Here is a 23,610-nt window from a genome sequence, read left to right on the forward strand (position 1 = left end):
ATTGGAAAGGAGCCTTTCCTTAACCGCTACAATCACTATTACAGCAAAATGAAAACTATCTTCACTTGTACTTCCTTTAGTCTAACTTCATATATTTTCTACAGAACTACTGCCACCATGAGTCCTCAGACATAAATCCCATTTAGATACAGAATTTACTCACTTCAAACGCTATGCATCATGAACTTTCAAAGTGCTATGCAAAGAAGTTCCTAAGTGTTTAGTTACAGTCCATTAATTTTAATAATCTGAATTATTAAAAGAAGCACATTTGTGAGAAACAAGACTTGTGACATTTTAAAATATTATTGGTTGTACATCTTAAAAGAATATTATGGGGCTTTGCTAACGTCTGATTTTAGCTAATTAGTACATTATAGCACAACGGGGCAGGAAGCTGCAAATCCACCTTCAAAATACTATGCAAATTATCATCTGTGACTTGGAGATGTTACAACTGCAACAACTACTTTAGCAGCTTCTTAATATCATTTGAATGCACTGAACAGAAGGTTCATAAATTTCAGTATTCAATATATCATGGGGTTTAATACTGAATACCAGCTGGAAAGTCGCATGCAATTTTAAACCTGTTTTTGCATGGCACTGTATGACAGAAAGCCTTCACTGCTAGCTAAAGCTCATGCTAAATTCAAGTCCTATTACCTTCTCAGTCAACCACAAGCTCAGAAGCTAGCATGAAGACATAAGAATCTGTGCTCATCCACCTTAACAGCTATACTAACACCTATGCTTGGAGAAAGGATAAAAGCATGAGCCCTATAAATGGCATGTAAGTCTTTAATTAAAATGTCCCATTTCCAGGACCACCTGGTTTAGTTGCATCTACTTCTTTGTGTGATGTCTGACACAGTGAAAAGAGCAACTTTTAAATGTAATAAAACACAGACACTTCAGGGCAAAACAGAGAACAAGAAAGGCATAGGACTAAGGCCACATCCAAAAGTTGATCCCATTTGCCAAGAGGAGGAAAGTGTAGAGGAGCCCAAGCACTCTAAGGCTACCAGTGGTATTGACCCTGAAAAAGAGCAATTCTCAACATGCAATATCCCCTGACTCAACTTTTCCTTTTTTTTTACTGCATTATTTTGAAAGCCATATCAAGGCAAGGCAAAGCTGTAAACAAACACACCTTTATAAAAATACACTGGACTAAAACAAACACTATATAACAGGACTATAATTATTTCAGTAAAAATAACTCCCTTTTATGGGTGGAGAAGTTGGCGGGTGGGGGTAGGGGAGAGGGTTGGAAAGGTACAGAAAGGTGGCACAAAACACCATATGCTGACCTCTATCTCTCGGAGTTTGGCACGCTTTTCTTCACTCATTTCTGAATATTTGACTGATGACTTGGATTCAGGAAGTTCTTCTTTAATAGGATTGGAATACATGTGTTGCTCTTCTGACTTAGAGCTCTGAGTGTCTTCCTCATCTTCACTTTCTTCTTCTTGACTTTACAGAAAACATACAGAGAATTAACTGATATATATATAAGACAATTATCTGTTACAAAATTTACTATCTCTCATAATTAGTTTCTATGATTAGTTACTAGTATTTACATCTGCTGAAATTGTTATGTAAAAGTCTGCAGCTGCAAAACAGTCTCCACCTGTGAGACAGATACCTTAATATTTTCATTTAATAAAATCATTAGTTTTTATTACTCAGATAATTTACACTTTTCACATAAACAGAGGGCAGAAGAATTCTTGAAATTTACAGTCACCAAATACATATCTAAATCAACTACAAAACAAGTCCACTACCTCAACAAAATCTCTTCTAGTGCTGTAACTGTGCTTTTCAAATACAATAAGTTTTATAAAAGAACAAAATTTACTACACTTTTGCTTTTTGAGACAAACCTGAGACAAGGCAGATATTCAAAATTATATGCCCAGACTGGCCACTAGAGTGCTGCAGTGCTACATGCAATACAGTAAGATATTTAGAGCACAGATGCTCTCAATTGCCTAAAGAACAGTAAAAGACTGCTCAAAAACAACAGATGGCATGGAGTCTATGAGCAGAAACACATACAGCAGAACATTATTCACTGTGTGTGTCTCAAAAGCAAAAGTCCGAGGTTTCATATATATCAGACACAAAGATTTCCAAACTGTAAAATACTATTACCTTAGCTCTTACTATCTGACATTAAGTTATCAAATCAGCATGAATTTAGAGGTTATGGTTAACAACTCTACCAAAAGGTGCAATTTATCGTGTTAGAAGAAAATTATGGGGGCTGAAAGCATGCTGCACTAAAATCCCGATTTTTCTCCATTTTCTTATTTTCCTATTTTCAAAATTTCATTTTCAGTCAGTCTCAGAGGCAGGAAATGAATATGGTTTTCATCAGTATGAAAAAGCATTTACTTTTGAATTTCTTCCTCCTCAGACTCTTCATGTTGGTCAAAAAGTTCCCACTTAGAAGTAGTAACAGCTAGAAGAGACAGTAAGACAATTTTAACAACAGAAAAAGCTATAATTTAATCTGAAAATTGGCATTTGTAGATATAATAAAAATTACAATGTGATAAAATTTATCAGCATCTAGCACTAAACAGATTTTCCATTTCATAGAAATAATCAAAACTGCACGTTATCGGAATAGTTACTATTCACAAAACTATTCACTTACATTGTGTATCATGTTTCAGTAAATTCTTCAAAAGCAGACAAGTATTTGTCAGTTTGTAAAATTTTATCTTCCAAACAAATATTTAGAAAAACTGTCAACCACACACCCAGATTTTTTTTTTTAATATCTACTCTTAATGAAATGGAAATAATTGTTAAAGGTTGGTGGATTATTGAAGCAGAATAACAAAAACAGAATACACTATTTTCTTCACTGAAGTTACAACCAAAAAAAAAGTTACAATTTAAAATCCTATTGTATTACTACAGAAATCACATTAGCACTTTAAAATACATCAGTTGAAAATAATTATGAAATAGGTAAGTGACATTAAGCTTTCAGTTTACTTAAGGAAGTGTTTTAGTTCAATATATACTTTGAAAACTAACCTTGAGCTTCCAACTCTGATTCATCCACTGCTTCCCACTTTGAAGGGGCAACTTTAAATATAGGCTCATTCTTTTTTGTGTCTTCAGCCGTATCCACTGTTGGAGAAAGAGACAGAGAAAAATAATTTCCAAAGCTCTTCAAAAGTTCAAACACAAAAATCCTAATAAAACAATCAACTTTAAATACTGAAATATGTTATACCATTTTATTATTTGCAAAGAAAATAAATTAGGATTTGGAACCTGATATGCATAACATCAGAAGACACCTACTGTGTCTCTGAAGTAATTACAAAATAAAAGCAGTTTTTACACTAATTCTTCCTAGAACAAACTTAAATTAATCAAGTCAATATTTCAGGAAGCTACATGCCACATTAATTCTTGCCTCTACTTGTAAAAACTACTCGGGGGGGAAAACCAAAAAGATCATCTAAAATTGAAGATTCAAACTGAAGGCAAAGTTGAAACACTTCATACAAGGAACTCCATCAAGATCGTCATCGAGTGATTTAATTGGAACTCCATCCAGATCATCAATAGGAGCAGCATCAATAGGAATTCCATCCACATCTTCTAGTGGAGCACCGTCAAGCTCTTCCTCAATGGGAGCGCCATCAAGATCATCTGGTACTTCCTGAAAGCAAATAATAATTAAATATTTCAAGAACAAATCTACATTGCTTTTCTTTACTTTTCCAATTACTGATTAACTTATTTTTAAAGGAGTAGCTTTAAAAATACCTAAAACCCAAACACCTCAACTTTAACAATTTTTGCTACCAAATACAATTGCTTAGTGCAAAGGAAAAATACAATAATATTCTTTTACAAAAAACTATAAGCAAGAACTTGGAATTTGTCCACAATGTACTGGAAGCTTTATAACACCTACAGTCAAAAGAAGAGATATTAAGCTGAGATTTAGCTCAAAATGAGACAATTGCAGTCAGATAAACTATGCTTACTACATACGAGAGAGTCCCTGAGAACCAGTAGTCTGAACAATTGACAGAAATCAACTATTTAGCAGGAACACAAACTGAAGAAACACACATGAATGATAAATACCCCTACATATTCTGATGTGTTAGGTACAGGCACTGTCCTTCACATGTGCACATTCACCCTGCTCTACTGCTAAGGGAAATAAGCTAACCTTCCAGTTATACTGCACGTCTCCCTCCTGCTGTTCTGAAAGGCATGTTTCCGCAGAGTTACAAAATGAACTTATCCTAAACATAAATCCATTTGCTAGTGTCCCCTGTCTTGATTCTCTTAAATAATATTTCTATGTAACTGTAAACAGATCGTACACATTCACTCAGTGCTAATGGCATTCTAGAAATTTTAAGCCTGGAGCTTCAAAATATCGAATAATAATTTATACATCACTGTGTAACAACTAAAACTCACTACATAATTCTGTTTAAAATAATCCCTATTTTAAAAAAGAGGTAACTAGCATAACTAGAGGTAAAAAAAAGAGGTAATAGCATAACTAAAAAGCTAGCAACTTACTGCTCTAATACAACACAGCAAAGACCAAAGTAGAATATCACCAGTGTAAATGGTCTATCACAAGCTTCCTCTCAAACTAAGAAAGCTCAGATGGCTCTACTACATATAAGGGTGGCACACAAAAAGAAAGTGAATGATTCGGGTAGCCAGACGCCTAGCTATTTTAGAACTCTCTTTAATTTAAATTTAATTTAAAACTAATGCCTGAAACTCTAACCCAAAATTCACGGATACTACAGAGCATCTCCAATACAAAGGAAATACCTGTCATTCTGTACTAGCCTTTGCTCTGAAATGGTTTCACAATGTAACTCCACCACAGCACCTAATCTACAAGCAACAAATGCATAAATAGATTAAACAGGATTTGCATCTGAAAATATCTGTTACACCTGTATTTAAGAGGAAGGATTCAGAGGAAAAAAAGCTTTATTCACCCTAACAGAGATACCAAAATAATCCTTGTCAGCTCTATTTTATATTCACACATTTTTTCTCACCATCTGTTAGCATCATTACCAAGGTCACTTACCTCTGTTTCTTTATCTTCCATGATATTTACAAGCCCCAAGAAAATATTCTGCAGTTTGATCAGAAATGGTTCTGGATAGATCGCCCAGTCTTCCCATGCTCGGAAACATGTCATCACCCGTTGCTAGAAGCAATAGCAAAAAAATTTCTAAGAAATCTGCATTAAGAAATTTTAAAGGGATGGGAAATACACCACAGAGAACTACTGTAGACAGCTACTCCTAAATAGTTTCATACTGGAGTATATTACAATGATACTATGCTAGGCAAGACTAGTAATTTTACAAAAAATATGTATATAGGAACTGCTTCTTTAAAAATCTCACTTGGGTTTCATTCTTCCCTTTAAACTCCTGTTACATTACCAATTTCAGCTGCTCATAGTTCCTAGCCCAACAGTAAATTTCATTTTGCCCAGATGTTCCAAGCAGGTGCCTCTACTAAATGTAACTGAAAATACCTTTCTCTTTGTAAAATAACTAAAATTAACAGTGTTTTATTCTTATTATTGAACTGAAATTATGTTCCTACTCTCATTTTTTTGTAGAAGTGAAGTATATTTGAAATTATGGAGTTCAGCTCAAGCTTGACATGTTAAATGTAGCTGAAGATGTCGGTATAAAAAAATCTACTGCCTGTTTTTACCATATAATTTAATAAACAGTTTTAAAATAGCAGATAACTAGACTTGATTGATTCTCAGTTGGGAGCAGAGAAGGTAGGACAACGAGGACAAGGACCTTAATACAGAAAAGCCAACTACACTGTAAGCTTTGTATTTAAACCTTCTGATCTAGAAAAAAGAAAAAAAAATAAAAAAAAAAAGAACTGTAGAGACATCTTTAAAACAGGAGAAGGAAAAGCTAGGCTGAACATAAGAATGGTGAGAAGCAGAGCACTTAATCTAAAAATCACTCTCAACTACACACGGTCAGACTGCTTATCAAACCTCAAAAAACAAAGCCTATCACAAAAAATGTTAAAAAGTAACTTTATGCTGTGATGTCCAGCAGTTTCTTTCCACACTGAGCAGCCCAAATTTATTTTTGAAACTGAAATATAGATGGTCCAAAAATAACCAGAAAGCTAGAAGGCCTTGTTTACAATTCAAGTACTAGATAGAAATCCTCTCAACTCCACAACTATATCTACCAGTACACTTAGATGTTCGATGATAATTTTCTTCCTTAATTTCATGGCTATCTTTGTGAGAGATAAAATTATTTTTGTTTGTTTATTTTTAAAAAAGGCGTAATTAGGAAGCTTAAGGTCTAAGCCACCTATCATAGTATACAATCTCTTGTGCAGGAACATCTATTTATTTGACTTCTATGTCATGTAAATAACAACGAAATACATACCTTGAAATTTTCAGACTGTAAATGGCCTTGTATTGTACGGTAAGTAGCATTGAGATCAGAGAATATCTGACATAATTTTGTTTCAAAACTAGAATTAAACATATACATTTCTTTAGTTAAACTTCGTAATATATGTTTTCTGGACATACATAATTAATGAAAAAACCTGTGACACAGGACTCAAAAGCACAAGATTCTCATCCTTAGAGTGGCCTTGAACTAAACTATAAAGCAAAGATGATTACTGTGTATTAAATCACCTTGGACAACAACAGAACTGTGAAGGGAGATCTTCACATCTGCTGCAGTCTCTTTATACAGCCTGGAAAGACTGGAGGATAAAAGGAGTTTTACAACCTCACATACAACGAAAGAATTGTCTCAAAATCCAATTTGTATATTTATTACGTTCTTAATTACATGTCTATTCTAATTTAGTCAATGAGGGCCTCAATGAAAGCACAGTAACAGCTGCCTAGCTTCCCTTGAGCTTCTCCCAATGTGCAAAAAATAGACTGGCACAGCAAACACCCTCTGCAACATGAACCATCATTTGCAATTGCTAGAGTTTTGTAACATGCTGAATATTCCCCATCATGTTATTATAACATTAGAGAGACTCCAGGAAGCAGAACATAATCAAATATCTAAATATGACAAAGGTACTCTCCCTTAGATTTTTTTCCTATATTCTGCTCAGCACCTTAGAAACAAAAGTACATAATCCCCTTTAAAGTTCTCCAAGCCTCATGGAGAATTAAAAAACACCTTTTAATTAAAAAAAAAAAAAAATCTATTTCAAAAAGTGACTTCTTCACATGGATTATGTGCTATACCATATCTTGAATATTATCTACAGGTACTCTGTAAAGAGTTATTGTTGCTTCTGTGAGGTTCCATCAAAGTGGTCCGTTGCATAGAGCATATACACTTCTTCTTGCATTACAAAGCAATCCTACGCACTAACGTGCTACATCTTACACATTTTCATGCAAAGAGATATAAATATTGTCAGTGTTGTAACAGTATCCTCACAGAAAATCGTGAATTTCTCTCCAACTATGTTTACCCATAGATGTACAAAACTGAATATGAGGATATTCTTTTTTTTTAAATCATCAGTCACCCAAAATACTATACTTACAATTTCCTATAGTAGGAAGCATTGGCAACTTTAGCTGAAGAGTTGTATAACACATCCGACACTAGATATAATCTTGCAATCTACAATAAATTCACAGTAAGGCAGAACATTATTTACAAGCAGGTGCAGAAAGAATAAAAATATATAGCAAAATCCCACAGGAAAAAAGCATAGTTAAATTCAAGCCCACGTTTTAATACAAAGCCTCATGCTATCTCAAATTTAGGAAATAAATGCTTGTAACACTATATGCACACGCTGTTAAGTGAGCTCTTCACCAAAAGACAAGATTATACGAAATCTCCACACCTTCTTAGGAAGAGGAGTCTTCAGAATAGACAAGGATTCTGTAATGCAGTCTACAATTTCTTCAGCAGCTTCCGCATTATTTAGACAGAAAACCATTGCATCACCAATATCATTCTTCCGAGGTGTTAATCCACGCAGAATTTCCTCTAATTTGTCCCTCTGTCTGAAACATCAGGAATTGTAATACTTTCAATACAAAATTAACAGTACTTTGGGGAATTTCCATTTAATGATGTTTTAGATTTTTCCATCTTTAGGACAAAAGCAATTTTAAATATATTTATACTCTGTTGCCTGAGTTTTTCAGTGACTCATGAACATATGCATCCACATTACATAAACAAAGTGCTAAAAATTCCCACTCAAATCTTGACCACATATAGAAATCAAGGAAAAATAACTGAGAAGCACCTAGTCAGTACCTCTACTAAAGTAATTAACTTTTTGGATTTAGTTTAAGCCTAAATCAAAATGGGCAAGTCTAAAGCATGCATGCAAGTAATTTCTAATTTATGCTGTGTAATAAGAAACATTAGATTCAGAAAGCTAGTAAGAAGCATTTCAGGTTTTCCCTGACCTCCATATATACAGTATACTCTCAAAAGAGTATCTTTTTAAGCCTTTCAAAAAGAAGATGTAAGAAATAAATTATGTATTAAAACCTCTAGAACCATGACTGGTATCATAAAAATGAAGAAAATAATAAAATAATAAGAAAAAATTCCACATGCTAAGAACACAGCTGAAACAATAACCACAAAATTAGGAAAATCACGTACATATTTCCACTACCATAGCCATCCCCACCACACTTAAAATTCACAGCAAAGAACTCTGGTGATCTGTCTCTTCCTACTTATTAATAACTGCTCCCAATTTTAATTTCTGATGAAATCAGTAAGTTTAAGATGATAATAACTGCTTAGATCATGAGGTCATAACAATGTTGAGAAAGGTGTGATATATCCCCACCAACAGATAGGAACAGAAAATGGGGAAAAACTCTCATGTTCCCACTCCCCTTCAAATTAATAACAATTGGATTGAAAGGACTCATTGTTCAGTGATGACAAATCTAACCAAATCCAGAACACATTTATCAACAAGTATCATCAAAAAAAGACTAACTGAAAAGCAGTGAGGTTAAGAGAGTTTCTAAGTAATATTGTGACAAGCACAATAACATTATAGGGATGACATACTATAACTACAAAAACACAACACGAAAAAACCAAGCAGATTAGCAGTTAAAACAGCACTATAAATTGATGGAAGTTCATACTCTTCCTTAAGCGCTCCCTTCTTGTTCGGTTCCTCCACAAATGCTTCAGTTTCTTGCTCTTCTGACATTCCATGCAAGTAGGGATTCAATGGTGGTGGCCTCCAAAATGATCCATTTTTGAACATACGGAAATCTTCTGTCCTCCACTTGGTTGGAGCATCTCCCTACAAAAAAAAAAAAAAAAAAAGTATTTTGGTGTTCTTTTACTTCATTATGCTTGAAGTTATGAACTGTAACTAAAATTCTACTTGCCTGAAGAATGGAATAAAGCTTCCATCTATAATACACATGGGCTGGAGTCTGGTTTTCGAATAAAAACCTAAATCGAAGAGCAAAGAAAAGACACAAAACATATTACAAATTATTTAACTGAAGCAAATTCAAAGTAATAAAAAAATACACCCAAACCCTGTTCAGAATCCCACCTCAGCTACCAAGTGAATTCAAGATAGCTAAAATCACGTACACCTACAGTACGGCTGTGCAGAACAAGTGCAACCACTCCACGCACATACACACACAATCTGCAAGGCAGAGTGCAGAATTCCACAAAGGCACAGCGTTTCTCAGAAGTTAAAAGCAGAACAAAAAAGGTCAGAAAGAATGACTGTGCAGCCCCCCAGTAAAGCAGAGGAACCATCAGGGCAAAGAGTCACTATGGGAACAACTGCAACCTCAGAATAAGTGGTGCAGGAACATGTAATTATACAGTTAGGCTGCTCAGACTGAATGCTAAATGACTTGAGGTTTTACACCAGTCAATTGTCCATCAGAACACTTTAACAAGATCAGGAAAAAAAGCAGAAAAAAAAAAAATTGAGCCCACTTTTAATGGTCAGGATATTTTGACCTGCATATTTTCCTCTATTTGCATATAAAAATCAAAATTAAGCACAGCAACCTTACTGCAACTAAAACATTATTAAAAGGTCATTTAGTATTTCTCTGAAAAAGTTTTTCAGAGATTGCATTTCACAAGAAATTTGGAAATGGATCCTTTTTTTTTCCATTAATGACAAGAGCTGGAAATTCTGACAACTTCACTATATCAGGTAAAGTTTAATCCTATTTGCACTGACATCAAATAAAAATTATTCCCAGCTCTTGATAAAGGTTAGAAATCAGTCTCCAGGAAGACTGGACTTCACATTGAGTTAGCCTGGATGTTTTCGGGGGGGCAACATTTTTCTTTTTTAAAATGTATGCTACTGCTTCCACTGATGACTCTGAATCCCTCAGAAAAGTAGGCGTTAAATGTAATTTTATTTATCATTTATATTTTTAAAATAGGTACAAATGTATTCTATAGTGTGTGTTTACTATTTATTTGTATGTACACATTAACAACTAGAATAAAAGTGCAGTCTTCAAAAAGAGATAGCATAAGCATTTCTACAATTTGTAAAATTTTAATCTGCATGTAAAGACAGACATAGAAAAAACAAGTCTTACTAATATTTCAGAAATGCACAATATTAGCAACAGTGAAAATAGCGCTATTTCAAACTGAAGCAAAATAATAAGCACCTGAACATTGGATTGTTGATTTCTCGGTTCATGATCATGGCTTCAAACATAGGCCCTTCCCGTACTACAAACTCTATCATTCGATGTATCAAAGCGAGCAAATTCCTACAACAACAACACAGTTAAAGAAAAATTGATTCAGACCTAACACTATATAAAACTACACTCCACCTAAGATACTACAACTGTGCAGGAGATTATTTTGCTGTATTGTTAAGAAAACTGTATAAGAGATAAGGTAACATGGAACATATCATAGCCTTGCACCATAGACACGGGCATTCTAAAATAAAAACATGCCTAGGAGTGGAGGAGTAAGAATAAGAGGAGACCTCATTGCTGAACTTCCACGGCTTAGCCTACAACCATCTCTTGCTTAATAGTTTTTACCCATAAAAATGGGCAACTCAACACCGAAGTACAACTAACCATCAAAAACTAAGCCCTCATCTAAATTGCCTAGAACTAAGACCAAAAAAGTGTTAGCTAAAGTTCTACAGAGAACAAGTGGCTGAATATTATGCTCAAAATTAAACACAACAAATTCAACGGAAACTGCATTCAGCTTTCAAACTATTCAAGTATGAAAGGAAAAGCAAATAGCCTTCATGATGCCAAACCAGGCAATGATTTTATTAAATTTAGATAATCTCTTTTTGATCAAGACTCAAACTGTTGGCATAGAACAAAACTGTCCATCATTTCATGTCATACCATCAAATGTTTCCTCCCTCGTACACTCAAGTGAAGCAAATCACAATTAAAAAAAATAAAAATTTGTATTCCTTTCATTCAGCACTACATCCTGAGACAGGCCAGAAGCAGGTGTGAAATGCATGTTTTTCAAGCCACATCTGAAAATGCAGAGCTACTTATAAGCATGATAACAGGAGATAGTCATAACCTTTAAAAAGAATAGTGATCTTTAGTTCCCAACCTTTTAGGGTTTTTTGGAAACAGGATCCTGAATTTTCAAATATAGATTATCTACATATATCAAAAGCTTCACAGCACATGTCCTTCGAATGTGATGCAAACAAAAAAAATACAGATTTTTACATTTTTAAATTTATTTTCTTAGATGCAACAAATGGATATTGGTTCTCTACATGTATGTCACTATATTTATTTTTAGCAAAATTTTTAATTATGACATTTCAAAAATTGTTACACTGAAAAGCTGCAGAATTTTCTACTACTTCTGAGTAATGAGGTGACTATTTTCTTCCACGACTATTCAAAGTTCTGCCACAGATACAATGCACTAGATCAAAAAACATTTACATAGAAAGAAAAACTTGCCCCTGTCATCTGAAAACTTAGCAAATGTTCTGTTTTATACCAGCTAGGATCAAATCTACATTTGTCTCACATATTACACAAAAAACCAAAAAGCCACCTACAGCTCAATTTTCCTGTTTCCTTTTTATAATCCTAGAAACATTGTCAAGAGAACATAGCCTCAGTAATTCTGTAGCCATTTTATTTAAAGCAGTGTTCTGAAAGTCTAAATAGCCAGACTGTTCTTGTTGTTATGAACTGTATTTGAAAACCTCAGTAAGAAAAAAAAAAAAGTACAATTAGCTTTCAAGCCTCTGAGCTATCACACCATTCATGTATTTTAAGGCAAGTTCAATGAGATAATTTCTGGCTCCTGTAGAACCATGGCACTGGTTTTAATATAATTTTTCTTTAGTTGAGTACAATAAGGTTGCGTAAGAGAAGCTTATGCTTGAACAAGAACATCTGCTTTGGAAAGACCTCAAGTGTGTGAAAAAAGATTCAGTACATCCCATATCTGAAAGAGGGTCTTACACGCATTTTAGTACGATTACGTGGAAGTTAATTTCTCAGAAAAATCTTGATGACGTATAATCAAGGTTTCGTGTTTAGTGAATGTTAAGAAGTAAAAGATGTTAAAAACCAGTATCAAAAATTTTCAAACAAAGGAGAATAAATGCATTATCCCACTAAAGTCAGTCAAAATTTTTGCATGATGTGATGCACTGCATAATAGTTTTAATTGTTATTAGCATCTTTGAAAATCATCAGGGGAAAAAAAATAAATGCATTTTCAAATACAATTCAATTAGCATGAGCTTTTCTTATCATAAGAGCTTTCAAAATGCTGCAGTAAATAAAATGGAAACATCTTTTCTTTCGGAAGTTAATTACTCTGTAAGCACTGTACAGTTTTACAAGTACTTGTTCTACTACTCAATATGTTTCTCAAATCAGACTCCTCCTGGTTGCCCTATAATTATTCATGTCTCTACCCAACAAAAATTGTACTGTCCTAAAAATTCAGCAAAAATACTACTGCATTTGAGCATCTGTCAAATACGTTAATATACTAATATAACTAGCTTCACCAATTTTCTTCCCTCCCCCACACACACAAAAAAAAAAGAAAAAAGGGACTTTGTGACAATTAAAACAGTGTAGTAAAAAAAGATGACAGTTTTAAGTGCATTATTATTTTAAAATGTCATTTAGCTTAAGTTGGCCAACAAAAAAAATTTTTTTCAGTTATAATAAAACCACATTTATTGGAGCCGATCGTACCAATGTCTGGTCAAAAAATGTATACTTTCCCAATCCATCCCATGATGTTTTCCTGGTCCCCCGCTGCCGCAGACAGTTCAGCTGGTGTTGCTCACCAAGGCCAATGTCAAAGAGAATTTGGTAATCTTTTGTGTTTATTTACTTTCAAAACAGTGTTGTGTTCCTGTGTTTGGGAAAAGGTTTTAGCTTAACTGAGCAAGAGCATACCTAGACTAGTGTGAAGGCAGGAGCACCAACTGGGACCCAAATGTAAAAACACCCTTGCAATACAGAACTACCCTTTTCAGAGACCAAAGTTATTAACTGTTGCACATTAAAAAAAAACCCCAAACAGAAGCAAACAAACAAAAAACAACAAACAAAGAAAAACCACACACAACAGAAATCAAAACTGATTTTTAACTGAATTGGTTACAAACTGTATAACTCAAAAAAAAAAAAAAAAAAAGGAACACTGAATTGGTTGCAAACTGTCTAACTCAAAAAAAAAAAAAAAAGGAAAGAAAAAAACCCCACAGCATCATACTGTAGACAGCTGCATCCTAGCTGTAAGTACTCGGAGGTTTACGTCAGGACTTACACAGCATCTCCAACATGAGCTATTTCACCCTAGTGTTCACTAGGTTAACTTCATTACCCTACAGCTATTTCTAGTGGTCAAATTCAATGCAAAAGATAATTACTTAAATCTATCCTCACTAAAAAAAAGAGCTATTAGGATGAGGATAATAAGACTAAAGAACACGCACATTTCTCTAAGTGTCATGAAAGAACCATTGCTCAGTCAAGCCATTACCTTTTCCTCAACATCACCATTTTTCCTTAAAATTCCGAAGGGGAAATTTTCTATATTTAGATCAGTAATAATAAAGAAAAACATGTACCTTTCTGTTGGGATAACCACTTTGACTATGGCTTGCGACAGAGTCTGTATATGAAGTCACATCAGATAATAAACATAGAATATGTGAGTATTGTTAACAAGTAACAAGCAAAAATATACATATGCAATGAAAATACTACACATCTATCACAAGTTTTGCAGGCAATCACTGCTGTGAAGTTATAACTAAGCAATTACACAAAATGCAAATGGTTGTGTCAGTGAACCATAAAGGTTCACCAATTGCAAAGTATCAGAACATTCCTGTTAGAATGTACATTGATGCACCGAATAGATACTACACTGAATATAATTAATAAAGGAGTTCTTAAATTAATGAAAAGATTCTAGACTATTTGACTTGGATCATGTTGGTATTACTGTATTCCCAAGTCTTACAAAAAAAAAACCAACCCTAACATTTAAGTGTCATTCAAAGAATCAACAAATTCTTATAAATGTAAATCAAGTTGGTTTGTGATTACAAGATACTTACCCTTTTTATCAGCTAATAATCCAGAAAAAAAGTTTGAAAATTGACTTGCAAGTAGCATAAAATACTTACTCAATGTCCAGATTAATTACCTTCTACACAAAATACATCAACTCCTTTAGTGTAAAAATAATGCCACCCAAATTAAAATGTAGTATTTTCCCTAAAGAAAACAATTTAGGTACTGCAATTTGGCAGCCAACAAAAGGGGGGGACGTAGGAGAAAAAAATCCAGGGAGCCTGGAGGGGGAAAATGATAGCCAGATTTAAAGCAGCACTAAGAGAAATCAAGACTCGATATACTGTACTCTAACACTGCCATGAAACAGAGCTTCAGGAATTAAGTAGGTTCCCTTGGGCTACAGCAGGGAGCCAGTGAGTTTGTACACTAAGGGCCGCCAAAGTCAGCCTGAACAATGCAAACCTATGAAGCCACTGCAATACTGTCACAGATCTTGTATTCAACAATGAGCTACGGCCCAGGGTACTGTAAGTTACCTTCTCAAAATCTTCCTTGTTTTTTGGTGGTGGTAACATTGGCGCATTAGGATTCTTCAACCTCTCCCTAGGCTGGGCATTAAAAGGTAGTCCTGACGGAGGAGGCGGGAGGGTATGCTCCATCATAGAAGGTGGAATATATATTGGATGTGGTGGTATAGGTACAGCTTTGCCCCAACCTAGCTTCATTTCAAACGACATAATCATCTTCCCTGAAAAAGTTAAAGAAAAACAAAACAAAACAAAACTAGAACATCCTTCTGTTATCAATTGGTTCTGTGTTGCTCAAGATTTCTCCATGCAAGGGCAGGACTGAGGCTTGCCTGCCATGGTTAATTTTTTGCTGATATTGTTGATTAGTGTATCATACCTGTCAGGCTACATCATGTACAAATGAAAGCCTTTTACATTAAATATTTTATTAATCTTCCCTCACGTACATTTTCAGGACACTACAGTACACAATTACTTGAATTGCTGGGGGAAAAAAAATTTAAAACTTTTTACATTCTATACATCACAATGAACACAGCAATTTTTAAATGGTATTATTTCTACACTTCAATTCTTCAGAATGTTTTGTTCGTAATAAAAAACTTCAAATTATGTTATTCAAAAACAAACATAATAATCAACTGGAATGCCTACATATTGTAAGCCTACTTACTAATGGTCCTAGTAAAGGACCGTTTTGAGTAAGCTATGCAAGGGCAACCTTTCATTTTCTACTCTTTCTGTCAAGGACACTGATTTTTTATTTGCAGGCTTCCCCTGAACTATAAGGACACAGCTTTCTTCATCACGTAAGATATTTTTTTCCTTTTTTTTTTTTTCCAAATAAAAGACAGACAAGACAGCCCATACGCAACTATGCAACATTACATGTCTGGTGTAGTACAGTTACCTCTTCAATACTGGGAATTTAGCCATTATTCAAAAAAACATATTTATAACCAATTATTGATTATATCCTGTGCACTAGTTAAATTTATCCACCAAAAAAATTATTGTTGTTTAACAACTACAAGTAACAGATTCCTTCTTCAAAGAGTCTGTTTACAGAGGAGAAATTATCAAACACTACCTCCTGCTCACGTCTTCAAAACAGTCAGAAATTTTACGTTTTCACATACAGCAAAAACCACCAGTATTCCCAGCCCTGGTGTATGCTATAGTTTGATAACATTCAGCTGCCCGCAAAACAGCCAGTGCAAACTAAAATCAGTCCCAGTGTGGTATCTACTGGAGTTACAGCACATCTATCACTACTCTAACAAAACAACTTAAAGATAATGCCTACAGTTCTTCCTCAATATTCCTACAAAGATAATTACAATTCCAAACTGAGAAATCTGTTTACCATTTAAATTCTTTAATGCTCTTTCAGCATCTCTCCTGTTCATAAAGGCAACAAAGCCACAATTTCTTTCTCTTGCTCTTTCTTCATCAGTTCTTGGCCACATAATTTTAACACTTGCTAATGGTCCAAAGCGTCCAAATTCTTGACATAACATCTCTTCATTCATCTGCATGAAAAAAGATAAAAATTAGCATCTTGCTACTGTATTTCTAAGGTACGCGTTCGTATTATTGTCCAATGTCAAGATTTTAAAGTTTTTAGTTTCTTGAAAAACAACCCCTCATTGATACCTCCCCAATGCAATCTACTGCAAAAATAATTTGAAAAATTGCCTTTTAAACTGAGCACACTCAAATTTTTGAGATGTGATCCACCTTGGATGGAGATATCTATGGAAACACGAAAAAATGCTCAGTTTAAAATTAACTAGTAACTGACAGTCCAAACCTTAACTTTTGCAGCATCATGTAAGGAGCACTTATTCAAGTGAATAATGTTCCTACAGCCGCCAATTGTACCTAGTATGAGTTTAAACATATCAGTATGGTTTAAAATAAAAAGGGGGGAAAATTGCCACTGAAAAAAAAATTCAGCTGGACCCAAACATGCCAACACTGCACTTCACTCCTTGGCTCCAAACTTACTTGAGGATTAATGTTTCCAAGATACAAATTTGTTGTGCTTGGATCTCCAACATCATGTGACCCTGGTGCATAATCATCCAGTACTACAATGATGGAGGAAAAAACAGAAAAAAAAGACATCATAATCCCTGCTATGCATTTAAGTGACAACACTATATTGAATGAGAAAAGAATCTATATTACCACCAGATGATCTGTTTCTTCGTGAAGGAGCATCCACTGAATAAATAAAAGAAAAATATGTATAATTTAGTCTACAAATTTTGTAGCCCAAACAAACATTAAAAAAATAACATCTACTTACTTGAACGACGCTGGCCATCTGAATCTGACTGGGGTGGTTCAAAACGACTCAATCTGCCTTTTGTTTTATGTCTTTCATCACGCTCCTCTTGTATTCTACAAAACAAGTTTCACATCAGTAACAACTTCATACCATTTTGAGGTTTTTATTCCAAAATTTTCAATTAACTTTAGAAATATGAGAATTTTTAATATTAAACAATGGGCATATTAGAAATATCAAATTGCCCGTACGTTTGAATTTCTGTTTAATCAACTGGAATATATCTACTACAATTATTCCAGCTGCATACTTCCTCACTCATAGTGTCAAGGTATTTTAATGTCAATTGAATTGATCTGGTTCAATAAGCAGTTTACAAGACCAGAAAGAACAGTGCTCTGAAGAAGTGACACAAATTCCACATCCAACTGCCTGAGATCCATTGACTGTTCAGAATACTCTTCAAGATGCACACAACTCCTCAGTGTCTATTTCCCCTCCTACCTTTTCTAAGTCTTATTCGCGTGGGCTATCACCTTGTAGGGCGACAGACACCCCCATATGACCATCTCCAGAACTGACCTCACCTCAGTTTACAACTCTGAGGACAGTACTCATACAAGTAACTATTTCGTTCTTTGTAGTTCAGTCTTAAATCCTGGTATGAAGAGATCACATACCAGGAATACAAGGCTGCCAGGGAATTGACATCAACTAATGAACAGACAGCAGCAAAGTTCAGACACTAGTCACAAGAGCCATTTATGGATTCATAATGCAATACCTACTGTTTTCTACTGCATACAGATTATTTCATTTTCTGTCTCTAACATCAGGGCAAATACATGGCACTCGTACACACTCAACTCATGCGCTGCTTTCTTTTGTATTACACATTCAAACATGATAGAATCTGCTTTTTGAAGCATTATTCAGCTTGTTTTTAAAATTATGCAAGCTGAAGTACATCTCTAAACTTTAATTACAAGTCTTATTTCTGCATTAATACAAAAGGTCAACCTCATACTACAATTCCTCTGGATATAGTTTTTAGAGACACTGACCAAACTTCTTACTCTTTCCGAGCCTGATACACATTTCAATTTGCTACCAGTCTCTTTGCTACCTCCGCATAAAGAGAAAACACCAAAAACCTGAACATCCTCATCCATTGCAGTGACTACTTGTCTTGCTGTATCTTCACTAAATTTAACAATGCCCGAGACCATGTTAACAAGTGTTTCATCTATAGGCTCACACTTGCTAATTTGTAACAGAATTGTGTTCCAAGTTCTGCTTGTAAGTAACATACTGACAGTAGCTGGCAAAGAAACAAACCTGTGTTTCCTTTTTTTATCCTGGTAGATGTCTGGTTGATTCAATCATCAAAGCTTCTATTAATGCCTTACTGTTCCAAAAATCATCTTAGGTGGCTTTCGAAACCTAGCCAGTCACTCACACAAGGGTTCTCTGAAATACTTTATGCACTCATATGTCATTTTTTTGGTTAACTGCTCTGTACATTCTCCTACTTAGGAAGGCAGTACCTGTTTCAACTGGTTCAAAGGTCACAAACATTTCCAACATGCAGAGAAATCCATTCATTTAAACAGACAAAGATTTAAGCCAGCATACTGGGCTTTTCTGTTTTGTTTTGGGTTTTTTTTATCATTTTATAGCCTCTCGTCTATGCTAGGTTTCAAAACAGAGTCCTTTTCAGCAATAGTGGTAAATGCTTCCTACCACCAATGAAAATAAGAAAGGGCAGAAGTATGAGAACTAACTAGATAGCAATCAATTATCCAGACAAATCACAGAAACCTGTGCTGAGCATCTACCAGCATGGGTTCGTACTCTGTTTATCATTGCCATTGTTAATTTTAAGTCATATCGCTCCGCAAGCATTTGGGGAAAAAAAACAAATCAAAACAAACCAAAAACCTTCTTTGGGGAACAGCTTAGCAAGAATGATCCTAAATACTGTCTGTAAAAACACGGTAAAACCTTACATCTCGTTTATTTACAATAAAAACTAGTCAAACTTACTGCTTTAATTCTTCTTTAAACAGTTCCAAGTTACTCTTTTTCTTTTCCTTCTCTCCTTTCTTCAAAGGCTAAAATTAAAGATATATCAGCCAACATTTCAGCAGATAAAATGAAACAAAAAATAAAAATTCTATGTACGTAACAAAATTTTAGATAATTTCCATGCATATTTACCCACAGCTTTCAAACCAAGTAGACTACAGGAGGAAAAAAAAAAACCAAACAAAAAAAAAACAAAACAAAAAGACTTGAAAACATTAAGACTGAGCACTATCAAACACAAAGGTAGAAAATATAAAATTAAGGATAGCTTAAACTAAATTTTGTTACTTTTCACTATCACAATGCAGCATGTGTCAAATACTCTCTCTACAACACACAAATTTAAAATATTTTTGATGTATGTTGTCAGTTCGTTCCACTTAAAAACTTGGAAGCTGACTACACCCCTAGTAAACCGTCATGCTCTAATTAAATGGATATATGTGTCTACATATATATGTAAATTACTTTACATATATATTATTTTATCCACAGACAAACATTCTATGTGAAAAGAATTTCCTTCTCCTGCTTCTTTTTGGATATAAATACAGGTCTGAAGAAACAGTTACTCTAAACAGATCAAGATCCTCAGAAAAAACACTATTGAATGACAAAGAATATGTATATTTTAATTTTTTTTTTGCTGTAATATATGCACCTTAACTAACTCACGTGAAATTTATCTTCAACAACATTGCTTTTATATAACCGAATTTAAATGAAAACGTTTCCAATAGGCAGACATACAAAATATTTACTGTGTTACACACTACAGCTTTGGAAAAACTGGACTTCCTACTCACCCCAGGCAAAGTTGTTTGTTTGTTTTTGTTTTTGGGGAGGGTCTGCCAAATAAATAAAATCATTTTTACCTCATTATCTTCAATCACCATTGGACAGGGCAAGTGAGTAAACTGATTGCATTACTTGATAAGTATTCATGACAAATTTGAAAAGCAGTAATATTCTTACAGTACAAATACTTGCATATGTCAGAACAGAGCTCAGCACAATAAAAAAATGCTACAATTAATTTCTGTAACTGTAGAGCTTTACATACAATGAAAATCAAAACTGCCATCCAGTATTACCCCACTAGTCTGAGTTTTGTTTAAAGCTGGAAGGAGGCTAGGATGGGATTACCCACAATTATCATGTTACAACACATTTCCCACCCTACCAGGCAATCATCACATGTTTCACTTAAGCTTAAGAATTTTAGGAAGCTCTATTGAAAGACTTTTTAAAGACATGCAAGACATTAATTACATATTACACATACACAGCAGTAACAGTGATCGTATGTAATTATCACTTGACTTGAAGACTATGTTTGTTCATAATATTTCCATTACTTTTTATGATGAAATCTCAGTTTAAGAAAAAAAAAAAGGTATCAAAACATGCAGAAGTCAAAATAAATTCAATAAAAACAAGGTGTTCAGGTTCAAAATGTGCAAGTTCTCCCACTTATTTGCTACAACTCAAAGAGCTAAAGGGACTTCTCAAACATCACCACAAAAAAAAAAAATTCAAAAAACCTCACCAAGAAAAACTTGGATCAATGCAAAGGTCATTTTTTTTTTAAGTTATAAAAACCAAAAAACAGATGGCAGCAAGACGAATTGCTTCTAAAACTTCACAAATTCTCAGGATTGGAGATATACTGTTACTTTGCAACAGTCACTAAATCTGCACTCATGAGAAGTCTGTCTCAATTAGCAGGAACACAGTAAAAATATATAGCAGCCACATCAAAGTGTAGGTACTAGGTATAGCATGCTGGATACAGGGCTACCAGACCTCTGCATTTCATTACCATGTTATTTGCTATGGGATTAAGCAAATCAAAATTTACACTTCTTTTAATGTGTGATAAATGCAGATAAAACCACTCTGCAAGATCACTCAGACCTTTTTCTAAGCACTTCTAAATACTTCCTAAGTATGAGGTTAATATTCAAATATGAAACTTACAGGCTTTTTGGTTTCTATCATTAAGAGGGATGGAGGCTTCTCATTAGATGGTTGGCTTGGTTGATTTTTTTGATCCGAAAATCGTGATGATGGCTTGTAGATTTTACCCCGTTTTTCATCTGTTTCATGCTCCTCTGAAATTAAAGGCAAATTAAAAACAAAGTGCATTTTAACTAATGCTACACAACACTGTTCATTAGAAAGAATGCCGTTCTTCTTTAGTCTTGTTCATTCAATTCAATACATTATTTCATAAAAGAAAAAAAAGTTATAACACCAACTTTCTGTAATATAACCTTTTAATATGAAAAAAAGAACAAAGATCAAGTATTTCTTCTTCTGAAGTTTAAAAGACAAATCACGCCACTACCTACCCAGTGACTCAAAGCATAAAGTAGATTTTAGCAACAAGTTTCCTTTGCTGCATCTAATGTAACATATTAATTTAAAAATGCAATTCAAAGCCAATCTTCATCTTTACTCAAAGCCATAAGATCCACCACCATACCCTCCAAAAAAAGATTAGTTATACCTTTAGATGCATTAACGATTCCTCCTCTTACAAATGTTTTCACTTTATTACCATCACTTCCTTCAAAGGCAGCAAGGAATTCTTCATAAATTTCTGCCGCAGCCTTCTCATCCTCCTACATAGCAAATGTAGTATATTTACTATCACCACAGAGCAACCTCCACTGGACAGCTATTCTTAAATTAGCTACATGACATTCCTTTTTATTTTCTGGAGTTCATGCTACAAACTGCATCAAACGAGTTTCAGTTTTAACAGAACTCAAATTTCTGAGAAATGTGGGAAGAACACAGCATGTAATACATAAAGCAAATAAGGCCTGTATGCTCAAATATGACTGTTCATTTACAAGTTTACATGGCAATTTAACATTTAAAAGATGCCAAATAGAAAAGATCATACGAAAGACCAGAATTATGAAACTGGAGCTTTGTTGACCTAAGCATCAGAGAACAGTAGGTATTCCCTTTTACCTGTTACAGTCAGCCCATGTGACTGATGGAAATTAACAACAGCATCGCCTTCATGCATTTCAGAGAACGAGTTGATCCAATGACTTAATAAAGTTGAGTGAGAGACTGAATTTAGCACTACTCTGTTTCTTTAGGCTAGTATTTCCAACCCAGTAGGAGATATCCCACTGCAATATAGTACGAGTTGTGCATGTAAAGTTCAAAGCCCAAAATTTTCAAAGCTTCTACCCTACCAACCACAAGCTAATGATTTACTAAAATTTGGATGCTCCTGGGTATCCTAAATTTCAGTATCAATTGTTAACGTTTTTATTAATTCCAAAATAAGTCATTAGACAGACGAAAATACGTTTTACAGAATAACACGGATGTGCATTGAAACAATTTCAGAGAGGACAGGTACTATTTCTAAATACTGAAATCCAATGACAGAAAGCAAACGAAGAACAAAAAACAACTTAAGTTGTCTTAATTCTGAGCAATACAATAGTCAATGGATTGTTGCAATTCAGTATTCAGGAAGCCAGAGCTTGATTTCTCACACAGGAGAAAGGAGCAAGCCTCTCTCCCTACCCTAATGCAGTGGATGCCAAGAACAAATTAAACATGTAAAACACAATTAACTTTCGTTCTTAGAAAGTTACAATTATCAAAATACAGAAATCTTGTGATAAAGCTGGTTATAATCTAAAAGCAAACTGATTTCAGCTCTGCATACAAAATGAAATTTTCATTGTATACCATTACCTTCTTTTTTAATTCTTCTTGCTCCTTCTTGCTCAGAGTCCGTTTGGCAGCACTCATTTTGCCAATACTGAATGCTTTAAGTTTGCTCTCCATTAGAGGCTGAAAAACGAGTAAGAAAACAGTGAACTGTTTACAAAACAACTGAAAAACTGTTACTCTTTACTTTGTCTAGACCAGAAAATTTCTACCCCAAGTGACTTAACCTAAACAAAACAAAGAAAAGGTTTCCTGCACTTCTCTCAGAACTGGCCATTATCTAATGCAACCAAAAAATTTAAATCCATTTTTTTTTAAAAAAATAAATCATCCTTGGTTTAACGAGAAAA

The 23,610-nt window shown here is 34.3% G+C and overlaps 1 protein-coding gene across 1 annotated transcript in view; it reads right to left on the reverse strand.

Moving 5' to 3' along the window:
* Positions 1-23,377, reverse strand: part of U2SURP (U2 snRNP-associated SURP domain containing) — a 33,265-nt gene extending 9,888 nt beyond the window's left edge. The window contains exons 1-21 of the mRNA XM_010085231.1: positions 23,285-23,377; positions 22,065-22,179; positions 21,533-21,666; positions 19,511-19,578; positions 17,483-17,577; positions 17,365-17,397; positions 17,179-17,261; positions 16,535-16,700; positions 15,175-15,386; positions 14,185-14,228; positions 10,736-10,840; positions 9,461-9,527; positions 9,209-9,372; positions 7,927-8,089; positions 7,618-7,697; positions 6,474-6,561; positions 5,114-5,236; positions 3,541-3,697; positions 3,061-3,156; positions 2,407-2,473; positions 1,314-1,476 (exon numbers count right to left, since the gene is read on the reverse strand). Of these exons, the coding sequence (XP_010083533.1) occupies positions 1,314-1,476; positions 2,407-2,473; positions 3,061-3,156; positions 3,541-3,697; positions 5,114-5,236; positions 6,474-6,561; positions 7,618-7,697; positions 7,927-8,089; positions 9,209-9,372; positions 9,461-9,527; positions 10,736-10,840; positions 14,185-14,228; positions 15,175-15,386; positions 16,535-16,700; positions 17,179-17,261; positions 17,365-17,397; positions 17,483-17,577; positions 19,511-19,578; positions 21,533-21,666; positions 22,065-22,179; positions 23,285-23,377 (2,316 nt within the window). The remainder of the gene's footprint in view (positions 1-1,313; positions 1,477-2,406; positions 2,474-3,060; positions 3,157-3,540; positions 3,698-5,113; positions 5,237-6,473; positions 6,562-7,617; positions 7,698-7,926; positions 8,090-9,208; positions 9,373-9,460; positions 9,528-10,735; positions 10,841-14,184; positions 14,229-15,174; positions 15,387-16,534; positions 16,701-17,178; positions 17,262-17,364; positions 17,398-17,482; positions 17,578-19,510; positions 19,579-21,532; positions 21,667-22,064; positions 22,180-23,284) is intronic.
* Between the last annotated feature and the right edge of the window lie 233 nt (positions 23,378-23,610).

The sequence above is a fragment of the Pterocles gutturalis genome, unplaced genomic scaffold (assembly GCF_000699245.1).
Source record: "Pterocles gutturalis isolate BGI_N339 unplaced genomic scaffold, ASM69924v1 scaffold43690, whole genome shotgun sequence".
In the NCBI taxonomy this organism is placed as follows: Eukaryota; Metazoa; Chordata; class Aves; order Pterocliformes; family Pteroclidae; genus Pterocles; species Pterocles gutturalis.